Source organism: Neltuma alba, unplaced genomic scaffold (genome assembly GCF_004799145.2).
Source record: "Neltuma alba isolate B1F8T4 unplaced genomic scaffold, ASM479914v2 tig00010452_pilon, whole genome shotgun sequence".
Taxonomy (NCBI): domain Eukaryota; kingdom Viridiplantae; phylum Streptophyta; class Magnoliopsida; order Fabales; family Fabaceae; genus Neltuma; species Neltuma alba.
The window spans coordinates 87239-108969 of NW_021635344.1; the positions used below are offsets into that span (position 1 = coordinate 87239).

Consider the following 21731-nt stretch of genomic DNA (forward strand, 5'->3'; position numbering starts at 1 on the left):
TCAGGAATCAGATTGTTAGATTCATAACAAATTTATACATAGGCATTTTTATTTATTATATATGTCTTCCACCTTAGTTGAACTGTAGAGATCGAGATAACATTAAGTTATATGACTACGAAGCGTGTGCCAGGGAAATGACACCAAAATCCATCATTCGAGTAAACTGAGCTTATACGTACGTTTTGACCTTGTGTTGCTGGTCATTAGCTAGTCTTTGCATGCATCATCTTTTGATGAAGTTGTGTGGCTTAGATGGCTAGATAATTAATATGTAGAGATCTAAAAAAATAGTTAAATTATTTGTTAAGAGTATGTGTTGGTTTTTATAATATATCCTCGTTAATTATCTATACTGGAACCGTTAACATGTACAATCAATGTAAATAATTTGGAAAATAAAATGGACTAAGTTCTTATATTTAGCACTAAAATATGACCCATAACTAACTTTTATATGTAGGACTGAAGGAACTTTGACTACCTATTTTTTTAAGGATAAATATGCATATAGTATCGTGATCTTATTTCTCATATGAATCTAGCACCATAATTTTATTTTTCTGGTGTATCTAGCATCTTGATTTTATTTTTTTATGCACTTAAAAAATAAGATTAGAGTATTCGATGGAATTTTGCCCTTTTAACTCTCTGTTCTCCATAATTAACCATCTACTATTTAATACCATCAACTAATCAAAATTTAAGTTTTTAGATCGCCACATATGGTTTGCTTTCTTTAAGTAATTTATTTCACTCCCAAGGCTTGGACTTGAAAATTATCTGAAAAAAAATCAAGTATGATTGATTTATCTTTTTATTTCATGACAATTACAAATAAATAATGCATAATTAATATATAAGATTCACTTTAATAGTGGATTCCATCTAAATACTAATTCCAATTCTAAATATAAGATTTCAATTCATTTTGTTTTTCAAATTTACAATGCTTTTTTTTTAAAAATATTTCTGTCGATTTTAAGTGGTTTTCACTAAAGAGTAGTTCTAATGTACACAATTAAATATGATACTTTAAAAAAAGTCAACATACATTTGTTATAAATAACTAATGTAACTAATTTCTTTAATTTTTTTAAATTAGTTAGGACCAAATGTCATATATGAAGAGATATTTCTCATTACGGAACTTGTAAGCCAATAATTACATTTGAATACCTCAAAGTAGTGAAATCCAATGCAATCACCAAGATCCTTGGCTTAAGTTCTTACCCAAGAAAATATATCACATGCATTTCGCCTGCCTACCGACCTGCGGCCGCCTGCTGGCCACTAAAAAGGTCAAGAACCTGAATGCAATAACCATTTGGTCATCGTCGGAGACCTGCTAGCAGTGGGGTCACTTTTGGTTTTCCCCTTTTTTTCGTGTTTTTAAAAGTCATTGACCTATTTTAAAATAATTTAGTTCAAGTAAAATAGTTGAATTCTCAAGCCAAGTTGGTGTTTTTTAACAAAGAGGATTTATTAATCCGAACTACTCCTCCCGTTCTATTTCCCCAACCAAACACGGTGACTTCTTCCCTCCCTTCCCTTTCCCCCCAAAAACCCTGAACCAAACAAACAGTAAAGGAAGGCTAGGAAATGAGAGAATTGCGAGATTGATGTAAATTTTAATTGTAGACTTGACTTGACAATAATCATGTAAATTTCGTAGTTAAGTATTGGTTAAAATGACTTTTCTTGGTCAGCATGATTGATTCTTTTTTCTATCATTTCCTCCAGCATGGATCAAGTCTGATCTTGTAAAAAAATTTTTGGCAACAATTCTTCTAGGATATGTTAATGAAGCCTGTAGAATCATTTGTATTTTAAATGCTATTTGGCAAAAGCGAAATGTAATCCTACATGAGGGGAAGAAAATATCTTTGATAGCTACTATCAAGAGAAATAGGGCACACACTCTCTAAGTTGGTTTTTTCTCCTCATACTGATGTTAATAGTTGCCAATCCCCTGTGCAATCTTTCTTGGGTTACAACTTCCCCAGCAATGAAGGTTGGGATATCATTCTCTATGTCAAGACACAGAGGATCACTCATTGTCATGGAATTATCTTCTTCAATGGATTATCTTTACAAGAATTTTTATGGAGAAGCAGAAATTACAAGAGTCAGATCTTTCTTTAACTATACCTAAGAGATTTCCTTCTCTAGATTCAAAATTCTGGATCGTTTGTGCATCAGAAACTACAATCATTAACTGTGAGCTGTGTACAAAAATGCTTCATCAGGATTCCACCCAAACCTCCTTCCTCTACTAATCCAGTTTGGAAAGATATTTTTTTCTTTTTATCTTGTGTTAAGAGTGATAAATCTAAAGTAGCTTCTCTTCCTTTATTTTTAAAATTTTCTTATGAAACTTGTAGGTTGTTATCATTTAGGACTTTGTAATCGTTTTAATTTTAATGCCATTTTGTCCTTTTACCCAAAAAAAAAAAAAACCAAGTCTTTTATGATACTCCATACTTTTTATAAGATCTCAAAATCTGAATTAATTTTGTCCTTTTTATAAAATCCTATTTAGGGATGCGTGAACATTAAATATGTTTTTACCAATTTTGCCTCTAATGATTTTGTTTATTCTCTTTCCTCATCTTTTTCTCATACTATATTCTTTTTCATCATTTATCTTATAATTAGTATTTCTCTCTTTTATTTACCATCTTATTAAATAAGGGCACATCATTGAAAAGAGATTGCTTTTAATTAATTTTAACTGTTTTCTTAAACTGTATAATTTGATTAAAAAGATCTTATAAAAAGAATTAAAAAGAGAGTACAGTTAAGTGTTTGAGGAAGGGCTTCATATTGCAAGGCCATTGACATGATTTTTGAATAAATTTTGTAACTTTGAACCTCTTAAACTTCATTTTCCTAAGTGGAATCAGCATAAATGAAGGTAAAAATCCAACAAGATCAATAGATCATATAAGTTCTGGATAAAGAAATGAGAAGAAAAAAATTAGGAATATTATGCAGGAAGCACAAACATACAATGATCATAATTAATTTTTGAGCGCGTACAAAAGTGATACACTTGATGAAACATTGTTATCATCAGAAGTTGTAGTGAAACCAGAAGAGTTTGTGTTGGCACTAGGGCTTATATTCTGGTTTTGACTCACATTTAAGCTTGATAGAATTGAAAATGGTGCTGGAAATTCGTTGTACGATAGTATGGGATAACTTGAAGGAAGATTGGGAAATGGAGTTTCAAAGTTAAGCACATGAATTGCTTGCCTTATTGATGGCCTACGGTTATGATCAGGATGAGCACACCACAGCCCAACGATCATAGGGCATTCGACTTGATCATGCTCATAATCTCCTCGTGGCCTTGGATCTGCTGCTTCTAGAATTCTCCCGCTTCCAAAGAGGTTCCATACCCAATTCACAATGTTTATTTCATCTTCTGGAGCCGTATGGTTGATGGGTTTTCCTACACAAACTAACTCCAGAGCAACAACTCCAAAACTGTATACATCAGATTCTTTGCTGGCCTTTCCAGTAGTGACACATTCAGGAGGCATATAGCCCATAGTTCCTGCTAAAGCTGTAGTTTGTGCTCCTTTTGCATGGTCTACAAGCCGTGCTAATCCAAAATCTCCAAGCTTTGCATTAAAGTTGGAATCTAGCATGATGTTACTTGATTTTATGTCTCTGCGGACAACACATTGTTCCCATTCTTCATGTAGGTACAGTAATGCCGAGGCCAAACCTTGAGCTATTTTAAATCTAGTTGACCATGTCAACAAGCTTTGGTCCTTGAAGAGATGAGAATCTAAACTTCCATGGCGCATATACTCATAAACTTACAATAATTCTTTCCTTTCATGACACCAAACAATTAGTTGCACCAACTTTCAGTGCCTTAGTTGACTAATAATTCTTACTTCTGAGGCAAACTCTTTCTTCCCTTGTTTAGAATCCTTCGATATTCTCTTTATGGCAACGTAGGAGTTTGAATGTTTCAAAAAACCTCTTTAGACTCCACCAAATCCTCCCTGTCCCAACTTCTGCCCATCTTCAAAATAATTTGAAGCACTTGCTAGTTCAGCATATGAGTACTTTTTGGGCCCCTGTTCCTCTTTCAAACTCATCATCACTCATGTTGTCCGGCGACTCATCATCTTCCTTTTTCTTTTTGTTCTTCCGTAAGACGAACAATACAACCCCACAAACTAAAACAAACCCTCCAATCCCTAATCCAATGGCTAGTGCTGTGGTATTTCTACTTGTTCTAGGAGCCGTATTTGGGAAGTCCTCTGAGTAGAAACTCCATGTATTTATCATATGTGTTTGCAAATAATTGTCCTGTGGAAGCTGAGAAACCAAAAGTAACCCATTCTGGCAAGTACTTTGTTAGGTCAACTATATAATGAAGATGTTGCCACACAATATTGTTAGAAGTATCAAAACCAGTGAAAGAGATGCTTAAATTATGTGTACTTGCATTGTAGCTGATGAAAGCATCATTTCTTCTGCGTCCTGTGATATTAGCAGACCATGTCACATTAGTAACAGATTTAATAGAGTTAATGTCGACACCCACATGTACGCCGGAGGATCCCAGCCAGGATTTGAATTTGAAAAGATATCAAACTCCACAGCAACAAATGGATGATCTGTTGAATTAAGTATCGTTTCTTCACCTCCAACAATCAGACCCAAAGCACCTCCTCCAACTTTTGGGGGATTAGGAAGCTTTGAACCTATGGCCAGCCCATCTGCATAAACAGTTTTGCCCAGTGAATCAATCACGAAGGTGAAATTGGTGTTGAAATTTGCGAGTTTCCCACTGGCTTTGTCCCACAAGTGCATCGCCTGGTTATATGTGGCTCGACCTTGACTATCCTGCGAGGATTGTCCCTTTTGGTTTCTTACTAAGTAGATGGATGGTTCTGCAATGTAAGCTGATAATTCGCACGTTATCTTGTTATGATCATTGGGCTGGAAACTGGTGAAGGTGAAGTTTAAGGAAAAGGCATGGCGTATGAAGAGGAAGAAAACTGATGATACTAGCCACATCACATCTGATTTGGCTAAGAAATTTGTTTTGTTTGAGGTTTCATGGAGAGGCGTACCGTTTATATATTGGGTCGAAGAAGTCAAGAAACTTGTGTGTTGTTGTTCTTTCACCCCCGCGGTTCGTCAATTTTCATGTTTTTGAAACTAACAAATGTCTTATATTTCTGCATCTTCGCTTTGCATGGTCCAATAGGTGAAGTCATCAATTTTTTAAGACCAAAACCGAGTCCACAAGCCAATGCTGTGAATCTTTCAGGGTGATTAAATAAAAACAATGACCCTGTCTATAGCGACTTGTTCATCTGATGATGTTTTTGATTATTTCAGTGCTCTTTAATTAGCCAGGAAAAACCAACTACGGAAAATCATATTTAGGCAGGCAAATTCGGTGAAGTTATATTTAAGATTTTTTTGAAATATTAATTCATTTTCAATGATGAAGAATTAACTTCTCTCAAGCAGTCATCTAAGAGATTTATAAAATTATTAATATCAAGCTTAATTTTCTTATTATTTATTTTTCAACCTTAGCGATAAAAGTCACATTTGAATCTTCTTCTGGTTAGAAGAATTAGTTTTTTTTAAAAAAAAAAATCAAACATTCGGTTTCGTCATTTAATTCCAAGACTTTCACGTTTCTCAAGCAATTTCCGCCCTCTACTTTTACCGGGTCTGCGAGTCAAGGCTAAGAACCTGCCTCATTATATGTTATACTATTATCGTTACCCTTATAAATTATAATACAGTAAGGAGTAATACATTATCTTATCCTTATAATATACTTAAACTTATTATATCGTTATTAAGAATAATATTAATGGGAAAATTTCTTGTCCTTTGTTTTTATTTTTATAGGGTTGTATAGGAAATTTCTTGTCTCTATTCGTGATCAAGAACTGAGTATATACATTCGATCCTACACTAATGATACGGATAACAGTATTTACGCTAATGAGAAAATATTCTAATATTATCTTTTCAATTTTTTTTTGGCCCATTAGGAAAGTCATATTTAAGATCAACGAGTCTACAAGTAAAGGTGGAAACAGGCCAAATTAGACCAAACTTTATCCTTAACAATTAGGCCTGTCTAGTAATAAACTGGCCTAAGCCTAGATTGAAGTATGGCCTGTACAAAAGACTATCCTGGCCTGAAGCATATTAAAAAAGCGTGTAATTTTACAAAATTTTAGATTGCATAGTAAAAAAGATACAGATAAAATATTCCTACTGCATAATAATTATTTTTTAGTCTTGTCTTTTATTTAAACTTTACTCTCATAAGTACCATTTTAAGAATATTATTAAAAAATTATAATTATATGTTAAAATTTGAAATAAAACTAGATATAAGTATAAAATTAAAATTAAATTTAAGACAAATATATAGAGAGAAAAATTAACTTTACATGAAGAAAGGGGTATCATAATTTGATTAGCATATTAATTAATTTATCAATTCTTTTCCTTTTTTTAGTGAGAAGTGCATTTTATTCCGCAATATGTATAGCAGTTCTCAGGAAAATGCAAAGAAGATCACTGAGGAAAGAAAATAGCCACTAACTATCTAATGTTCGTGCAACGTAGAGATTCCGTGGCACTAGCAGTAGGATGAGCAAGTGAGATTGCTTCGACTCATGTCTTCTAAGTATCTAGATGCAGACTGAGGTTTTCATTTCCATGTTAAATACAACAGTTCTGCTTTACGGAAACAAATTGTCAGAGCAAGTGATATTATTTTGGAGCACCTATCCTGACAAGTTGGTGATAGTACTTCTATTTCCCCTAGTAACAGGTTCTTGTGGCTTTTGAAGCAGCAGTCAGCTCTTTCATATTCTTCTTTAAAAGGCTTCTAACCTTATACTGCGCCCCCGATGTCGATGGAATTTGCCTGTTCTGAGAAATTTATACCCTCCAAATATCGTCTATGAATTTACTCAGTATCCAGTCACTTCACAACCTATGGATTGTTTGAGATGGGTTGGAAATACTTCAAGCACTTATACTGTTCAATATGGTTACCGTATGCTTATGGCAAATCCATCTATTGTTAATTCCATTCGCCAATTTTCTTTATGCCCTTAAATTTAGAAATTGCCTATTCTGCCCAGGATCAAACTTTTGCTCTGGAAGATTGTCACACAAATTCTACCAAACACTGCGTTCCTCAAGAATCGCCATCTCACCAATGTGGAGGTTTGTTATTTCTACTCTGATGCAAATGAATCTCTTGAACACCTTTTTCTTCACTGCCTCTTTTCCAGAGCTTGTTAGTTTGGTAGTGCTTTAGGTTTTCAAATTGTTTCCCTAGTTCACTCTGATTTACCTCAATAATTGTGGTTTTGGATGACTTAGAACATGGAGGTAGCTTCTTCCCCCTTTAGATTGCCCTTTCATATTTTGGATATATTATGGTTTATATGCAGGGAAAAGATATTCTCCTGAACATGTAATTTCTACGGCACTATCTAAAGCACAAGCTTCTGTTCTCTATCCTCAACATTCTTGCCCTACAATATGTGCCAACAAACAAGAAATGTTCAACCCCTTCAGTGGTCTGATCTCCGTTGTCTATCTTACAGTTTTTGGCTTCTTAATTTACATATTACCAAACCCACTCGAGGTCGTCGTCAGATTCTTGCGTAAGCTTGTCTCATTGTTGACATTCTGCATGATTGGTGGATTTCTCCTCCAATGAGGCTTCGACCTTTGCAACTTCAACTGTTGGCTTTACGATCTGCACTTACTTTCTTATTCAATCAGAACGTTGTCCCACACCTTACGCCATTTCCTTTGATTTGTAACTTAACTAAATCTTCGCATATTTGAATTTTGCTAAGCTAGAGCGTCATCCCCTGTACTCTTTTACGCCTCTTACTTGATGTAAGGGACATGCTCTCTAAGTTTTTGTCCTTCACTTTTGTCCGTCAATGCGTAGTTTGATTTTATCAAAAGAGGGGGGGGGGGGGAACTGTGCAACGCATGCTGATTGTTCCTTTCGTTCCAAATTTCTATCAAAGAATTCCAAACAAAATTCTTCCCTTTGTTTTTAACTATCCTTGCAGAATAAATTTTTCGTTGATCTATGTTTTTACGATTTAAAGATCATATTATTTATTGATATTGCTGTTTTAAATTATATCGTTAAACTAAATTTCAAAATCCAATAAAACATTAATTATGTATAAAAAAATAAATTAAAAGAGAATATTAAAGATAATAGTATCAACTAATTTTCTCATATTATTATAATTATAAATTTATAACAAGCCTATCCTAGTCTCATAGGCTTAATTGGCTTTTCAAAGAGTTTACGCCTAACATGTTAAGCTAAACAACTTGAGCTTGCTTTTAATTTTAAACAGATTAGACTAGGTCAAGCCAAATACAGGTTAGGTCGTAGATTCTAAACCCCCAATCTATAAGGGGAAGCTAAGAAACTTGCGCACGTGCAATTAGCTATTTTGCCCCCTCAATTATCCTATTTGACTCTGTGAAGTCAAGGACAGAGAAGTCAACTCGGTTCTTCCAATAAGTGGAAACCGACTATTGAAGTGCGCTCATAGCAGATAACACCAAATAACTTGTTGCTATTCATCTAAAGCTATCGAAACGATTCCATAAATGCAGAGTGTCGTCAAACTCGGTTGGTTTTGCAGGAGGGTTGCTATGCAAGTAGGAATTTATTGGCTGGTGAAATCCAGTGGTCGTGATTTAGATGTGACTTGAAAATAATATTGAAAATTAAATTTCGTAATTAAGAATTGATTACATTGACTTAGCTTTTCTTGGTCAGCATAATTTATTTATTTCTTTTTTTTCCCCCTTGATTTCCTGCAATAGTGATCAAGTCTCATCCGATTAGGACAACCGAGTCTTCTATGATAATGTCTAGTAAAGTCAGATAACGTGTTTGAGGAAGGGCTTCGTAGTGGAAGGGAATTGACTTGACTTTGATTAAATTTTGTAACTATGAACCTGATCAATGACGTTTTTAGTGATCCATATGCGTTATGCAACTCCGTGGGGCCTCACCTGTCCTCTTCTTCTATTATTCCACAGTTCGTCATCATAAAATCCACCAGAGTATAATGTTTTAGAATATACCTTTTTTTGTTTATAGCATTAATATTTGACACCCACTATTCGTAACTAATTATAAAACTTTCTAACTAATTAACCATGCTTTAACTAATGACTTCTACTGAGAGTAATTTTAATATTTTACAAGAAATAACTAACTTGAACTAATTTTATTAATTTATGTAAAGTTTTTATTAGATGTTTGTAGTAAAGATTAGTGGAAGTGTTTATTTTCTTTAACTTATTAAAAAATACTACCACATCATATACCATTTGCAATGACTTCGGTTAAGCAGCTTCAAACTGGGATGAGCAGAAATAAGCAATAACATAATTTTGGTTTCTTGCAAATTAAGAAAAGGAAACATCATTACACAAAAAGCAACAGTATATATATAATCTCAAGGTGAAAATCCAACATGTAAGTTTTCAATACCTGTTTTATTTTTTTCAGATTACACAAACTTAAATGTTACGAGAACATACAATAACCGTAATTAACTTTTGCGAGAGTAAAAAAGTGATACACTTGGTGAAACATTATCATCAGAAAGTTGTAGCGTAACCAGAAGAGTTTGTGTTGGAACTAAAGCTAATTTTCTGGTTTGGACTTACCTCTGAAGCATTGGCATTGGATAGAATTGAAAATGATAAGGGCACCGGAAATTCATCATACGTTGGTATAGGATAACTTGAAGGAAGACTAGGAATTTTAGCTTCAAAGTTTAACACATGAATTGCTTGCCTTATTGAAGGCCTGCGATTTTGATCAGGATGAGCACACCATAACCCAACAAGCATGAGGCATTCGACTTGATCATGGTCAAAATCTCCTTGCAGCCTTGGATCAACTGCTTCCAGGATTCTACCACTTCCATAGAGATCCCATACCGATTGCACTATGTTTATTTCATCATCTGGAGCCTTTGGGTTGATGGGTTTTCTCCCACAAACTATCTCTAGAGCAACAATTCCAAAGCTATAGACATCAGATTCTTTGCTAGCCCTTCCAGTGATAACACACTCAGGAGCCATATAGCCCATGGTTCCTGCTAAAGCTGTAGTTTGTGCTCCTTTTGTGTGGTCTACAAGCCGTGCCAATCCAAAATCTCCAAGTTTTGCATTGAAGTTTGAGTCTAGCATGATGTTGCTTGATTTTATGTCTCTATGGACCACACACTGTTCCCATTCTTCGTGCAGGTACAATAATGCAGAGGCCAAGCCTTGAGTAATTTTAAATCTAATTGACCATGTCAGCAACCTTTCGTCCTTGAAAAGATGAGAATCTAAACTTCCATTTGGCATGTACTCATAAACTAGCAATAGTTCTCTCCTTTCATTACACCAACCGATTAGATGCACCAAATTTCGATGTCTTAGTTGACTAATAATTCTTACTTCCGAAGCAAACTCCCTCTTCCCTTGTTTAGAGCCCTCTGATATTCTCTTTATGGCAACATAGGAGTTTGAATATTTGAGAAAACCTCTGTAGACACCTCCAAATCCTCCCTGTCCAAGCTTGTGCTCATCTTTAAAATAATTTGCAGCACTTGCTAGTTCAGCATATGAATACTTTTTGGGACCTGTTCCTCTTTCAAAATCATCTTCACTTATGTTCTCATTAGAATCATCATCTTCCATTTTCTTTTTGTTCTTCCACAACACAAACCATGCCGCCCCAACAACTAACAGTAATCCTCCAACCCCTAATCCTGTTGCAAGTGCTGTGTAATTTCTACTCGTTCGGCTTGGGCTCGGGCTCGGGCTTAGACTTGGTACTGGACTTGGACTAGGAGCAACAGTTGGGAGGTCCTCTGAGTGGAAACTCCATCTATCGATCGTGTGTACTGCATAGTATCGTCCGGTGGCGGCTGAGAAACCGAAAGTAACCAATTCAGGCAGGTACTCTCGTAGATCAACTATGTGATGAAGATGTCGCCACACAGTGTTGTTAGAAAGATCAAAACCATCAGTGAAGGAGATGCTTAAATTATGCGTACTTGCATTGTAGCTGATGAAAGCCTCATTTGTTCTGCCTCCTTTGATATCAGCGTCCCATTGAACAGAACTAACGGAATTAGTAGAATTGATATCGACACCCACATGTATATACGGAGGATCCCAGTAATTGCGAAAGATATCAAACTCCACAGCAACAAATGGATGATCTGTTGAATTATTCAGACCCATCAATGGAAGATCTGTTGCATTAATCAGACTTATCAGACCCAAACCACCTCCTCCCCTTTCTGGAATATTAGGGAGCTTTGAATCCTTAGGGGCTAAGAAGAAGGCCATCCCATCGCCAGACTCGTTGAGGCTGTTATTTGAAAAAATCACAAAGGTGAAGTTGGTGGAGAAATCTGTGAGTTTCCCGGTGGCTTTGTCCCACAAGTGCATCGGTAGGTGATATGTTGCTCGCCCGACACCGTCAGTGAACGGAGTTACCAAGTCGATGGATGATCCCTGCAGACGAGCTGATTTTTCTAAAGTCATGTTGTCATCGCCCCGGAATTCGGTGAAGTTAAAGGTTAAGGAAAGCACATGGGGGATCAAGAGGAAGAAAACTGATACTAGCAACATCTTCACCTGAAACTTATTCTGCTAAATCTTTTCAGGGTGAGATGTTCGTGGAGATGAAGGAATAATCAATAAACTTGCTAGTGCTTTTTCTTGCCCCACAATGGTTAGGTGTGTTTCTCCACGCGTTTTTATCTTAGTCATGGCTTTCTTAAATTTTGTCCCATTAGAGAAGGCATCAATTTTGAATAGCGACCAATCCCTAAGCCAATGGCTATCAATCTGGCATGTACGTCAACTGGGCTCCCCTTTCCTTCATATTACCCCCGGAGCAGCTAGCCATCAATGGTCCTTCTGGTTGAGAATCAATCTTCTTGCATCCAAAGTTGTATTTTAAGTTCCGTAACTTTTATCATCTAAATGCAACCCTCTATTAATATCTCTCTCGGTGAGATTAGGCTTGAAAAGTTTTTAATGTAATACCTAATTAATTAATTTAAGTGGATTAAGGATATTAATTAAATTAGTTAATATGATATGTTCTTTCTAAAACACTTTAATTATATTCTTTAATTCCCATTTCCCCCTCCCTTTCCTACTTGATTATTAGTAAGAGAATATCAATAGAATTAATTTGAAAAAAAATTAATAAATATATAAAATAGGTCTTACATATAAGGCTAATATTAACTCTTAAATTACATTATATATTAAAGATAAGAAGAGTATCGAATATTAAAGATAACACATTTTGGAAACAAAACTAACGTGTTAAAGATAAAGAGTTTCTTAAAATGCAAAGCTCAGAGACTCGTAACATTACATTAAAACAACGATATATATCGATTTTTAAGAGAGAATACTCATAATAGTAACTGGATGGCCCTTATAATCGTAAGAGCATTTATAGCATTCGCTCACGTCCCTTCCTCCACTGAGACTTCTGCCCCCCCACACTCCTTGCTAGTTGCTTCCTTTTCTTCTCGTGAGACCCATGTCATTTAATTTTGTGATTTTTTCCACCATTGCTCCAGGGTGGGATCCGCACCAAATTTGCTCCTTTTTTTCTTTTTATTTATTTATTTTTTAATTTTCCCTTCTTTATTTTTCCTGTAATGAATAGATTTTAAAGCAAAATTGCTTTTCTTACCGATAATTAAATTTAGACAACTAGACAAAATAATTAAATAAGTATAAAATATTTATAAATTCAATCTAGAATATTCTAAAATCTACACTTATTTAGCCAACAAGAATTGGTTTAGTGGGTAGGGAGTTAGACCATGAGTTCGAATCTAGCTACTGATGTGAGAATTTTATTGGTAGGTGATCTCTAAGTATCACTATAAAGCCTGGAGTATGCCTAACGAGCTTCCAGGAGATAATAGAAGAGTTTGTGTTGGAAGTAAAGCTTATGTTTTCGTCTTGAATTGCCTCTAAAGCATTGGTGCCGGATAGAATTGAAGATGATGACCACATAGGGTAATTTGAAGCAAGCTAGGAAATGAGAGATTTGCGAGACTAATGTAAATAACTTTAACTGTAGATGTGACCTGAACATAGGGAGTGTTTGATTTCCCTCCAAAAATGCTTTTTAAAAGCACTTTTATGTAAACCTAGATAAAACTCCTCTCGTAGGCTTATTTTGTATGTTGTAAAATCACTTTAAAACTGTGATTTGGTTTCCAGCTAAACACCCACATAATCATGTAAATTTCATAATTAATAATTGGTTAAATCGACTTCAATTTTATTGGCCAGCATATATAATCTCTTTTTTTTTAAATTTCCTTCAATAGTCAGCTTATACCATGTTTTTTTGGATCTACTAATTGTGAATCACTACGTGTATGAGGAAGGGCTTCATAATTAATATATTAGCTTTGGTCATAATTATAAGACCTTATTTGTAGACTATAAATGAGATATTATAATTAAGACCGGAAGTAGTATTTCTTTGATCTTATTTATAAGGTACTTCCAGCAGATTTTACGTAGACAAGAAAAAAAATCTTGAACTTGATTAACTTTTAATTAAAATATAATAACTTTTTAATTTTACTCCTATTTAATATATACACTTTTAAAAAAATGACTATCTATACTATAATAAATAAAGTACAAAATAGTATATTCATCCTAAAAATTTAATGAAGTAATTTATGAATATGATCAAGAAAAGTCTTATCTTTCTACCGTATAAATAGGTTCAAAGGAGTAAGAGTTAGACAAGGTTTTATTTTGGTTATAAATATAAGACCTCAGTTCATTTTGTCTCGCAAATTTACAATGTTTTCCAAAGTGCTCCCTCCTATCCTTTTTATAAGAGCCTAATAACTGAACCATATAGTCTTAAAAAATAGTTAAAATTAATTAAAAGTAATAAATATGAAAGAAATAAGCCGCCTCTTCCAACCATGCCCTTATTTATAAGGGGCAAGTAAGAGAGAAAAAGTATGAAAGAGAATATAGTAAACCTTTTAACTAATGCAATATATAAAATTAATTAAGGGCAGAAATGGTAAAAACACGTTAAATGTTTAGACAACTACAAGCAAGATCTTATAAATAGGATCAATAGAATTCAAATTTTAGGTTCTTATAAAAAGGACCAGAAGAAGTAAATTTTATGGTGATTGCATATGTTAACAAGTTTTTATCAAAGGTTAGTAAATGCACATAGTTAATAAGAGTATTTTATAAAAAACAATACTCATTCGTTACAAATAACTAATTAAAATAATTTTTTTAATATTGACAAATTAATTATTTAGCTAATAAGAGGTAGTAACAATTTTCTTCAATTTATAAGAAAAATCTATGACATCATATCCCTTTTAGCAATGACTTTGTTTAAGTAGCCTCCAATTAAGTGGAACGAGCACAAAAGAGAATTACCATAACATAATTTCGGTTTCTTACTAAATGAGAAAAGGCAACAATATAACCCAAAAACCAACAGCATAGAATCTTCAAGGTAAAGCTCCAACAGGATCATATATAATTCTACACATATGGTTTTACTTCCAGATTGCAGTAACTTACACATACAAGAAATGAGAATAATATATTAGGAATATTGTGCAGTAAATACAAGCAAAGAACAACTATAATTAATTTTTGTGCGAGTGCAAAAGTGATACACATGGTGAAACATTCTCATCAGAAGTTGTAGTGAAACCAGAAGAATTTGTGTTGGAACTAAAGCTAATGTTCTGGTTTTGACTTACCTCTGAAACATTGGCGTTGGATAGAATTGAAAATGATAAGGGCACCGGAAATTCACCATACGTTGGTATAGGATAACTTGAAGGAAGACTAGGAATTGTAGCTTCGAAGTTTAACACATGAATTGCTTGCCTTATTGAAGGCCTACGATTTTGATCAGGATGAGCGCACCATAACCCAACAATCATGAGGCATTCGACTTGATCATGGTCAAAATCTCCTTGCAGCCTTGGATCAATTGCTTCCAGGATTCTACCACTTCCATAGAGATCCCATACCGATTGCACTATGTTTATTTCATCTTCTGGAGCCTTGGGGTTGATGGGTTCTCTTCCCGAAAGTATCTTTAGAACAACAACTCCAAAACCATAGACATCAGATTCTTTGCTAGCCCTTCCAGTGGTGACACATTCAGGTGCCATATAGCCCATAGTTCCTGCCAAAGCTGTTGTTTGTGCTCCTTTTGTGTGGTCTACAAGCCGAGCTAATCCAAAATCTCCAAGTTTTGCATTGAAGTTAGAATCTAGCATGATGTTGCTTGATTTTATGTCTCTATGAACAACACATTGTTCCCATTCTTCATGCAGGTACAATAATGCAGAGGCCAAGCCTTGAGCTATTTTAAATCTAATTGACCATGGCAACAAGCTTTGGTCATTGAAGAGATGATAATCTAAGCTTCCATGTGTCATGTACTCATAAACTAGCAATAATTCTTTTCTTTCATGACACCAACCGCTTAGTTGAACCAAGTTTCGATGTCTTAGTTGGCTGATAATTCTTACTTCTGAAGCAAACTCCTTCTTCCCTTGTTTAGAATCTATTGATATTCTCTTTATGGCCACGTAGGAGTTTGAATCTTTGAGAAAACCTCTATAAACACCCTCAAATCCTCCCTGTCCAAGCTTTTGCTCATCTCTGAAATAATTTGCAGCACTCACTAGTTCAGCATTTGAGTACTTTTTAGGCCCAGTTCCTTTTTCAAAATCGTCACTCATTTTCTCACTAGACTCATCATCTTCCGTATTATTTTTATTCTTCCAGAGTGCAAACAACAGCACCCCACAAACTAAAACCAAAGTCCCTCCAATCCCTAATCCTGTTGCAAGTGCTGTGGCATTTCCTTTTGGGTTGGGACTTGGTCTTGGGCTTGGGTTTGGACTGGGAGCATCTTTCGGGAACTCATCTGAGTAGAAACTCCATTTGTCGATCCTGTGTGTTGCAAAATTTTGTCCCGTGGCAGCTGAGAAACCAAAAGTAACCCGTTCAGGCAGGTACCTTGTCAGGTCAACTATTTCATGAAGATGTTGCCACACAGTGTTGGCAGAAGGACCAGAATTTGTAAAGGAGATAGTTAAATTATGTTTACTTGCATCGTAGCTGATGAAAGCCTCATTTTGTCCGCCTCCTGTGATATTAGGATACCATGGCGCAGTACTAGTAGATTTCATAGAATTGATATCCACACCCACATGTACATACCGAGGATCCCAGCCATCGTAAGATTCGACACTGGGATAAATATCAAACTCCACAGCAGCAAAAGGATGATCTGTTGAATTAAGTATCGTTTCGTTGCCTCCAATAATTAGACCCATGGAACCTCCTCCAACGTCTTTACGATCAGGAAGCTTTGAACCAGTAGGGGCTAAGAAGAAGGTCAGCCCATCTCCAAGCAAACTACTTCCCTGTGAATCAATAACGAAGGTGAAACTGGTGTTGAAATTTGCGAGTTTCGCAGTGTCTTCGTCCCACAGGCGCATCTCTTGCTTATATGTGGCTCGACCTTTAGTAACTTTCGAGGATTGATCCCTTTGGTTTGTTGTTAAGTAGAGGTGTGAGCTGAAATGTGAGCTACTGATTCAAACGATATATTGTTATAATGATCGCGATTGAAACTGGGGAAGATGAAGTTTAAGGAAAACGCATGGGGTATCAAGAGGAAGAGGAAGAAAGTGGATAGTAGCAACATCTGATATTCACCAGAATTCAAAACTTACGATCGTATTTTGCTAGGAAATACGTTGTGTTTGAACTTTCATGGAGAGAAGTTTATAGATAGAGTCGCAGAAGTGAAGAAAATTGATATTAGCAACATCTGATCTGATTTGGCTAGGAGGAATGCTGTGTCTGAGCTTTCAAGGAGAGGCGTTTATATATACAGTCGAAGAAGTCAAGAAGCTTGCGAGTCCCCTTTTCTGGAAAAAATTAATCGGCTAGTGGTAATAATTTTAATTATCTTATTCTTTATTACTAGGTCATTATATCCCTGATTTACAGTGAGGTTTCTAGCTTCTAGTTGCTGATAAACACAAAAATTTGATTAAAAGTTAGATGATGAAACTACAAGAATTTGATAAAGAAAACTATGAAGACCTCATTAAAATCAAGTAAAATTATAAGGACATGATGAAAAAAAAACCCCTACAAAAATCTGATTAAAAATAATTAAAACTACGAAGATTTACAAATAAATTTTGCCTTTTTCTTTAATATGCACCACGGTTCATCATTTTTTTCATGCTTTAAAACTATAAACGTCTTAAATTTCTCCTTAAGCCAATATTTAAGCAACCGAGTCTTTATACGCCCAAAAAAAAGACAAATAAAATAAAAAATAAAAAGAAGCAACGGAGTCCACAAGCTAACGCTATGAATCTGTCTGGGTAATTGGCCCCCCTTGGGACAAATTTTCTTCCATTTGCATTTGGATAATAGAATAATTAGGGTCTTTGCTAATTAAATGAAAATAAGGATTGTAATGAAATAGGTTAATGACCCAATTAATCTATGGAGATCTGACCATGTTTTTGACTACTTCAATGCTGAGTAGTTGGGAAAATCAACGTTGGAAAATTATATTTAGGAAGGAAATGGGATAAAAAAATTATAATCAAACCGTCATCTAAGTTTAATTTCCTGACGTCACACGAGATCTATAAATTATTAATATCAAGTTTTAATTTTCTTGTTATTTGTTTTTCAACTCTGATCTCAGCAGAAGTCACATTCCAAGCTTTTTCCAGTTAGAAGAATTAGTTTGTTTTCCAATATTCCTTTCAATCAAGCAGCTGGTTTCCTCATTTAATTCCAAGACTTCCATGTTTCTCAAGCAATTTTCTTTTCACATTAGGTATTTTATATGAAAAAATTCTAATTAAATCTGTTTAAAATATTAAAATTTAAATTCGACTCTACACTTTTAAGTCTCATTAAAAATTTCCAAGTGTTGTTAAAAAGTCCGAAGGCCCATTTATAGTTAAAATGGAAATTTACATTTAAATTAAATAATAAATAGAAGGACTATTTGTACGTCCCTCTGTAATTTATTTGCAGGTTCTGAGTGGAATATGTTTTTAAAAAAAATTAGGACAATTACAGATTGAAAATGAAAATATCAAGAATAGGGTTCTTTTGCCAGTGTTCGTTGTTCCAGTTAATAGATGCTGTCATTAGCAAGAGATCATCGAACACCGATTTAGTTACATAGACGAAAAACAAAACGTTCTCATGTATAAGCTTCTTTTGGGGTTTATTTAAGGGTCAGATACTTGTGGGTTTTGGTTTTTCTTTTTTTGAATAAATAGCAATAATAGTAAAAAGATACAACATAATAAACCCTATTTTTAAAGAACAAAAATTATTAATGTTATCTGAAGTATATAGCTTAAAACCAGAAAAAACTTGTTGATTTTGGTTATGTTAGGTCCTGAAATAAATGACATTACTTTTTTTTATTTTAGAATCTGGATTTGACAACCCATGAAAGCTTAAAATAGTGCTTCCATTTGTTTTTCGTTATTGACTTTAAATTTTAATGTCATTTTTAACTATATATAGAGAAACATTTTAGTTTTTTTTTTTAAACAACATTAAAAAATTTCCAAGTAAACCTCTTGACTTGATTATTAGGAATTTGTGATGAATTTTGATTTCGGTAGTTCAACAGAATTTAATTATGATTTCCCCTTTTATATGGCAATTCAATAAGAGAATATGACATGGATTGCCTTCTAAATTAAAAGTAAAATGATAAGTGTGGATTCAAAATAAGGCAAAATAAGAGGAAAAGTCAAAGATAGTTGGACCAAAAAATGGAAAAAATGAGAAGTTGGCAGAAAAACACAAATACGGGTAATTATCAAATAAAACTATAATTATGGACAAATGACCGAAAATTTGAGAAAACCGAAGAAAATAGGAAAGAGGTTTCTAACGTATTTTTGGGGCAACCAAGTGGAAGTGTTTGGATAGAAACCAAACCATGGTTTCAGAAGTGCTTTTGCGGATTACGAAATAAATATGTGGAGAAGGTTATCTCGTTTTGCGGAAAAGTGCTTCTGAAACCACGGTTTTGAGCACCCAGTGTTTGAGGAAGGACTTCATATTGCAAGGCCATTGACAATTGACATGATTTTTTAATATATTTATGACTATGAACAGCGTAACCACGTTTTCAGAGATCCATATGCATTTGTCTTCTTCGTTTATTATTAATTTCCTTTAACTTATTAGAAAAACATACTATGACATCACATCCCATTTGCAATGACTTCGCTTAAGCAGCTCCCAAGTGGAATGAGCATAAATGAACAATAATATAACATAATTTCGGTTTCTTAAAATATGAGAAAAGGAACATAGAATCTGAACGTAACAATCCAACATGATTCTGTACTATAAGCTCATAATTCACACGATATCTTGTTATAATCATTGGGCTGGAAACTGGTAAAGCTGCAGCTTAAGGAAAAGGCACGATGTATGAGGAGGAAAAAAAATTAATATTAGCAACATTTGATCTGATTTGGCTAGGAAATATGCTGGTGTCCGAGCTTTCAAGAAGAGACGTTTATATGTATAGTCGAAGAAGTCAAGAAACTTGCGAGTCCTTTTTTGGGAAAAATTAATCAATTAGTCGTTATAATTTTAATGACCTTATTTTTAATAAATTCTCTACAATTTTTTCTTTATTATCAGGTCATTATATCGCCGATTTACAGTGAGGTTTCTAGCTTCTGGTGGCTGATAAAAAGGGAAAAGCATGTAATAAGAAAAAACAAAAAATTTGATTAAAAGCTAGATGAAATTATAAGAATTTGATAAACAAAAGAGGAATTGTGTTTTAGGTCCTTACAGCTTTAATCAAACTGGTCAAGGTCCCTAGAGTTTTTTTTTTTAAGCATGGGTCCTTGTAGCTTAAGACCGTTAGGCTCTAACTCCTTATGTTAATTAACTGTGCTGACACGGCTTAACAATATGAGTTGCCATTTTTCTTCTGGTGACTAAGCTTTTTTTTTTTTATATATATAAAGTGGTGCCTCTCGACTCTTCATGATTTGGGAATGCGAGAAGGCGGTGCAGCAACGGTAAACTAGAAGTCACCTAACGTCCATATTGTCTTCTTCTGACGTTCGTTCTAGATCTGAGTTTTGGACAGATCTTACTCTAGCTTCTCACCATATGCCGAAGTTCGGAACGGAGACGAAAACGAAGACGAAGACGAAGTCGATGGACTCCTTGTCAAGAACCTTGAAAGAGGTACAAAGTGGGCGATCAAAGAGCTCAGACTTTATGTGCTTGGCCGTGACCTATGAGATTGAGAAAGAGAGAGAAGTCGAAGGATTTTGAGTTGTTGGTGTTTGTTTTGAAAACAATTTTTTTTTATTTTTAAAAATATAAGAATAACAGAATTTGTTTGATAATTTAATTTTTAGTTGATTGGTTTAAAAAACTAAAATAATTTTTACATTTTTTTATTTTTGTTTTTGTGTTTTTTATTTTTTATTTTGAAAATTTGAGAATTTTTTCCTTCGCACCTATTATCTGTTACATATCACTGATGACTACCACATCCCAAGGATTTTTTTTTCAAATGTGATTTTTTAAAGTTTATTTTTCAAATAATTTTTTTTGTTTTTAAAACTTGTTTTAGGAAACAATTTAAAAATTGTTTTAAAAACAAGACAAAAAAAAAAAAAGCTCTTCGTTGTCACTCAAATTGTAATATCCCCAATTTTGAAGCTAGAAATTTATAAGATGTCTAAGAAGCTAAAATAATTAGTCAAGGCCTCTGAGAATAAGTATAAAATAAAAGCCGATTTTCAAGAAAAAAAATTAAAAAAGAAATAATTATTAAAAATAGATAAAGGTCTATAATAATTAAAGATAGATTATCATTTTGAAAAATAAAAAGAGTTTATGGAAGATTTTATTTTCCAAAGAGGGGTAGAAATAATTTAAAAGTTGATTTCCTAAATTAAAGAGTTATTTTCTTCAGCAATTCAAGAAAAATAGTTAAAGCTTAATTTTTGATCTGAAAATTTTTGGAAAATTATTTTATGAGCTTAGGAAGTCAAATGAGGAGAAAAGTTCATATAATGTATTCCAGATTAATTTTTAAGAGTTGTTTCGTAAAGAAATATTAAAAAAAAAAGGAAACAAGAAATAGTTAACTCATTACCCATTAGTGGAAAATTACGTGGGCACATTCCAATTAGAAACCCAACTCGTGGGTCTGGGCCAGAGGAAATTTTTTTTGGTTATTCTAGGGCAGAGGAATTAAAAATCTGGATGATGGGAGTGTTAGCCTAGTAAGCTTACTGGATAAGTTTAGGATGAATGTATGAATGAAATAATAAACTTGGGAGAGCCTCTTGTATAGACCCGAGCACCACATTCTTCATGCTCTGAACCATAAAACTATGCCACATCATTGAATATAATCTGATGTGTAAGCTGAGCTGTCACCCTTTTAATTTATGAGAGTTTAACAATTTAATCCAAATAATGTTCTCTTCTAAAGATCCGTGCCCACTTTCTTTGGTTTCGCTCACCTGTCTCTTGGCATCCAT

The 21731-nt window shown here is 34.1% G+C and overlaps 2 protein-coding genes and 1 pseudogene across 2 annotated transcripts; all 3 read right to left on the reverse strand.

Annotated features, from left to right (window-relative positions):
• Nucleotides 1-3023: 3023 nt before the first annotated feature.
• LOC114756662 (L-type lectin-domain containing receptor kinase IX.1-like) lies at nucleotides 3024-5046 on the reverse strand (annotated as a pseudogene).
• A 4629-nt stretch (nucleotides 5047-9675) lies between these two features.
• On the reverse strand, nucleotides 9676-11712 carry LOC114756663 (L-type lectin-domain containing receptor kinase IX.1-like). The gene has a single exon (XM_028945615.1). It carries the CDS (start codon nucleotides 11710-11712, stop codon nucleotides 9676-9678), a length of 2037 nt encoding a protein of 678 aa, XP_028801448.1.
• Nucleotides 11713-14627: 2915 nt separating this feature from the next.
• On the reverse strand, nucleotides 14628-21731 carry LOC114756664 (L-type lectin-domain containing receptor kinase IX.1-like). The gene is made up of 3 exons (XM_028945616.1): nucleotides 21714-21731; nucleotides 20338-20468; nucleotides 14628-16719 (listed from the first exon to the last, which is right to left on the reverse strand). The coding sequence occupies exons 1-3, from the start codon at nucleotides 21729-21731 to the stop codon at nucleotides 14763-14765; spliced, it is 2106 nt and encodes a 701-aa protein (XP_028801449.1). The 3' UTR covers nucleotides 14628-14762.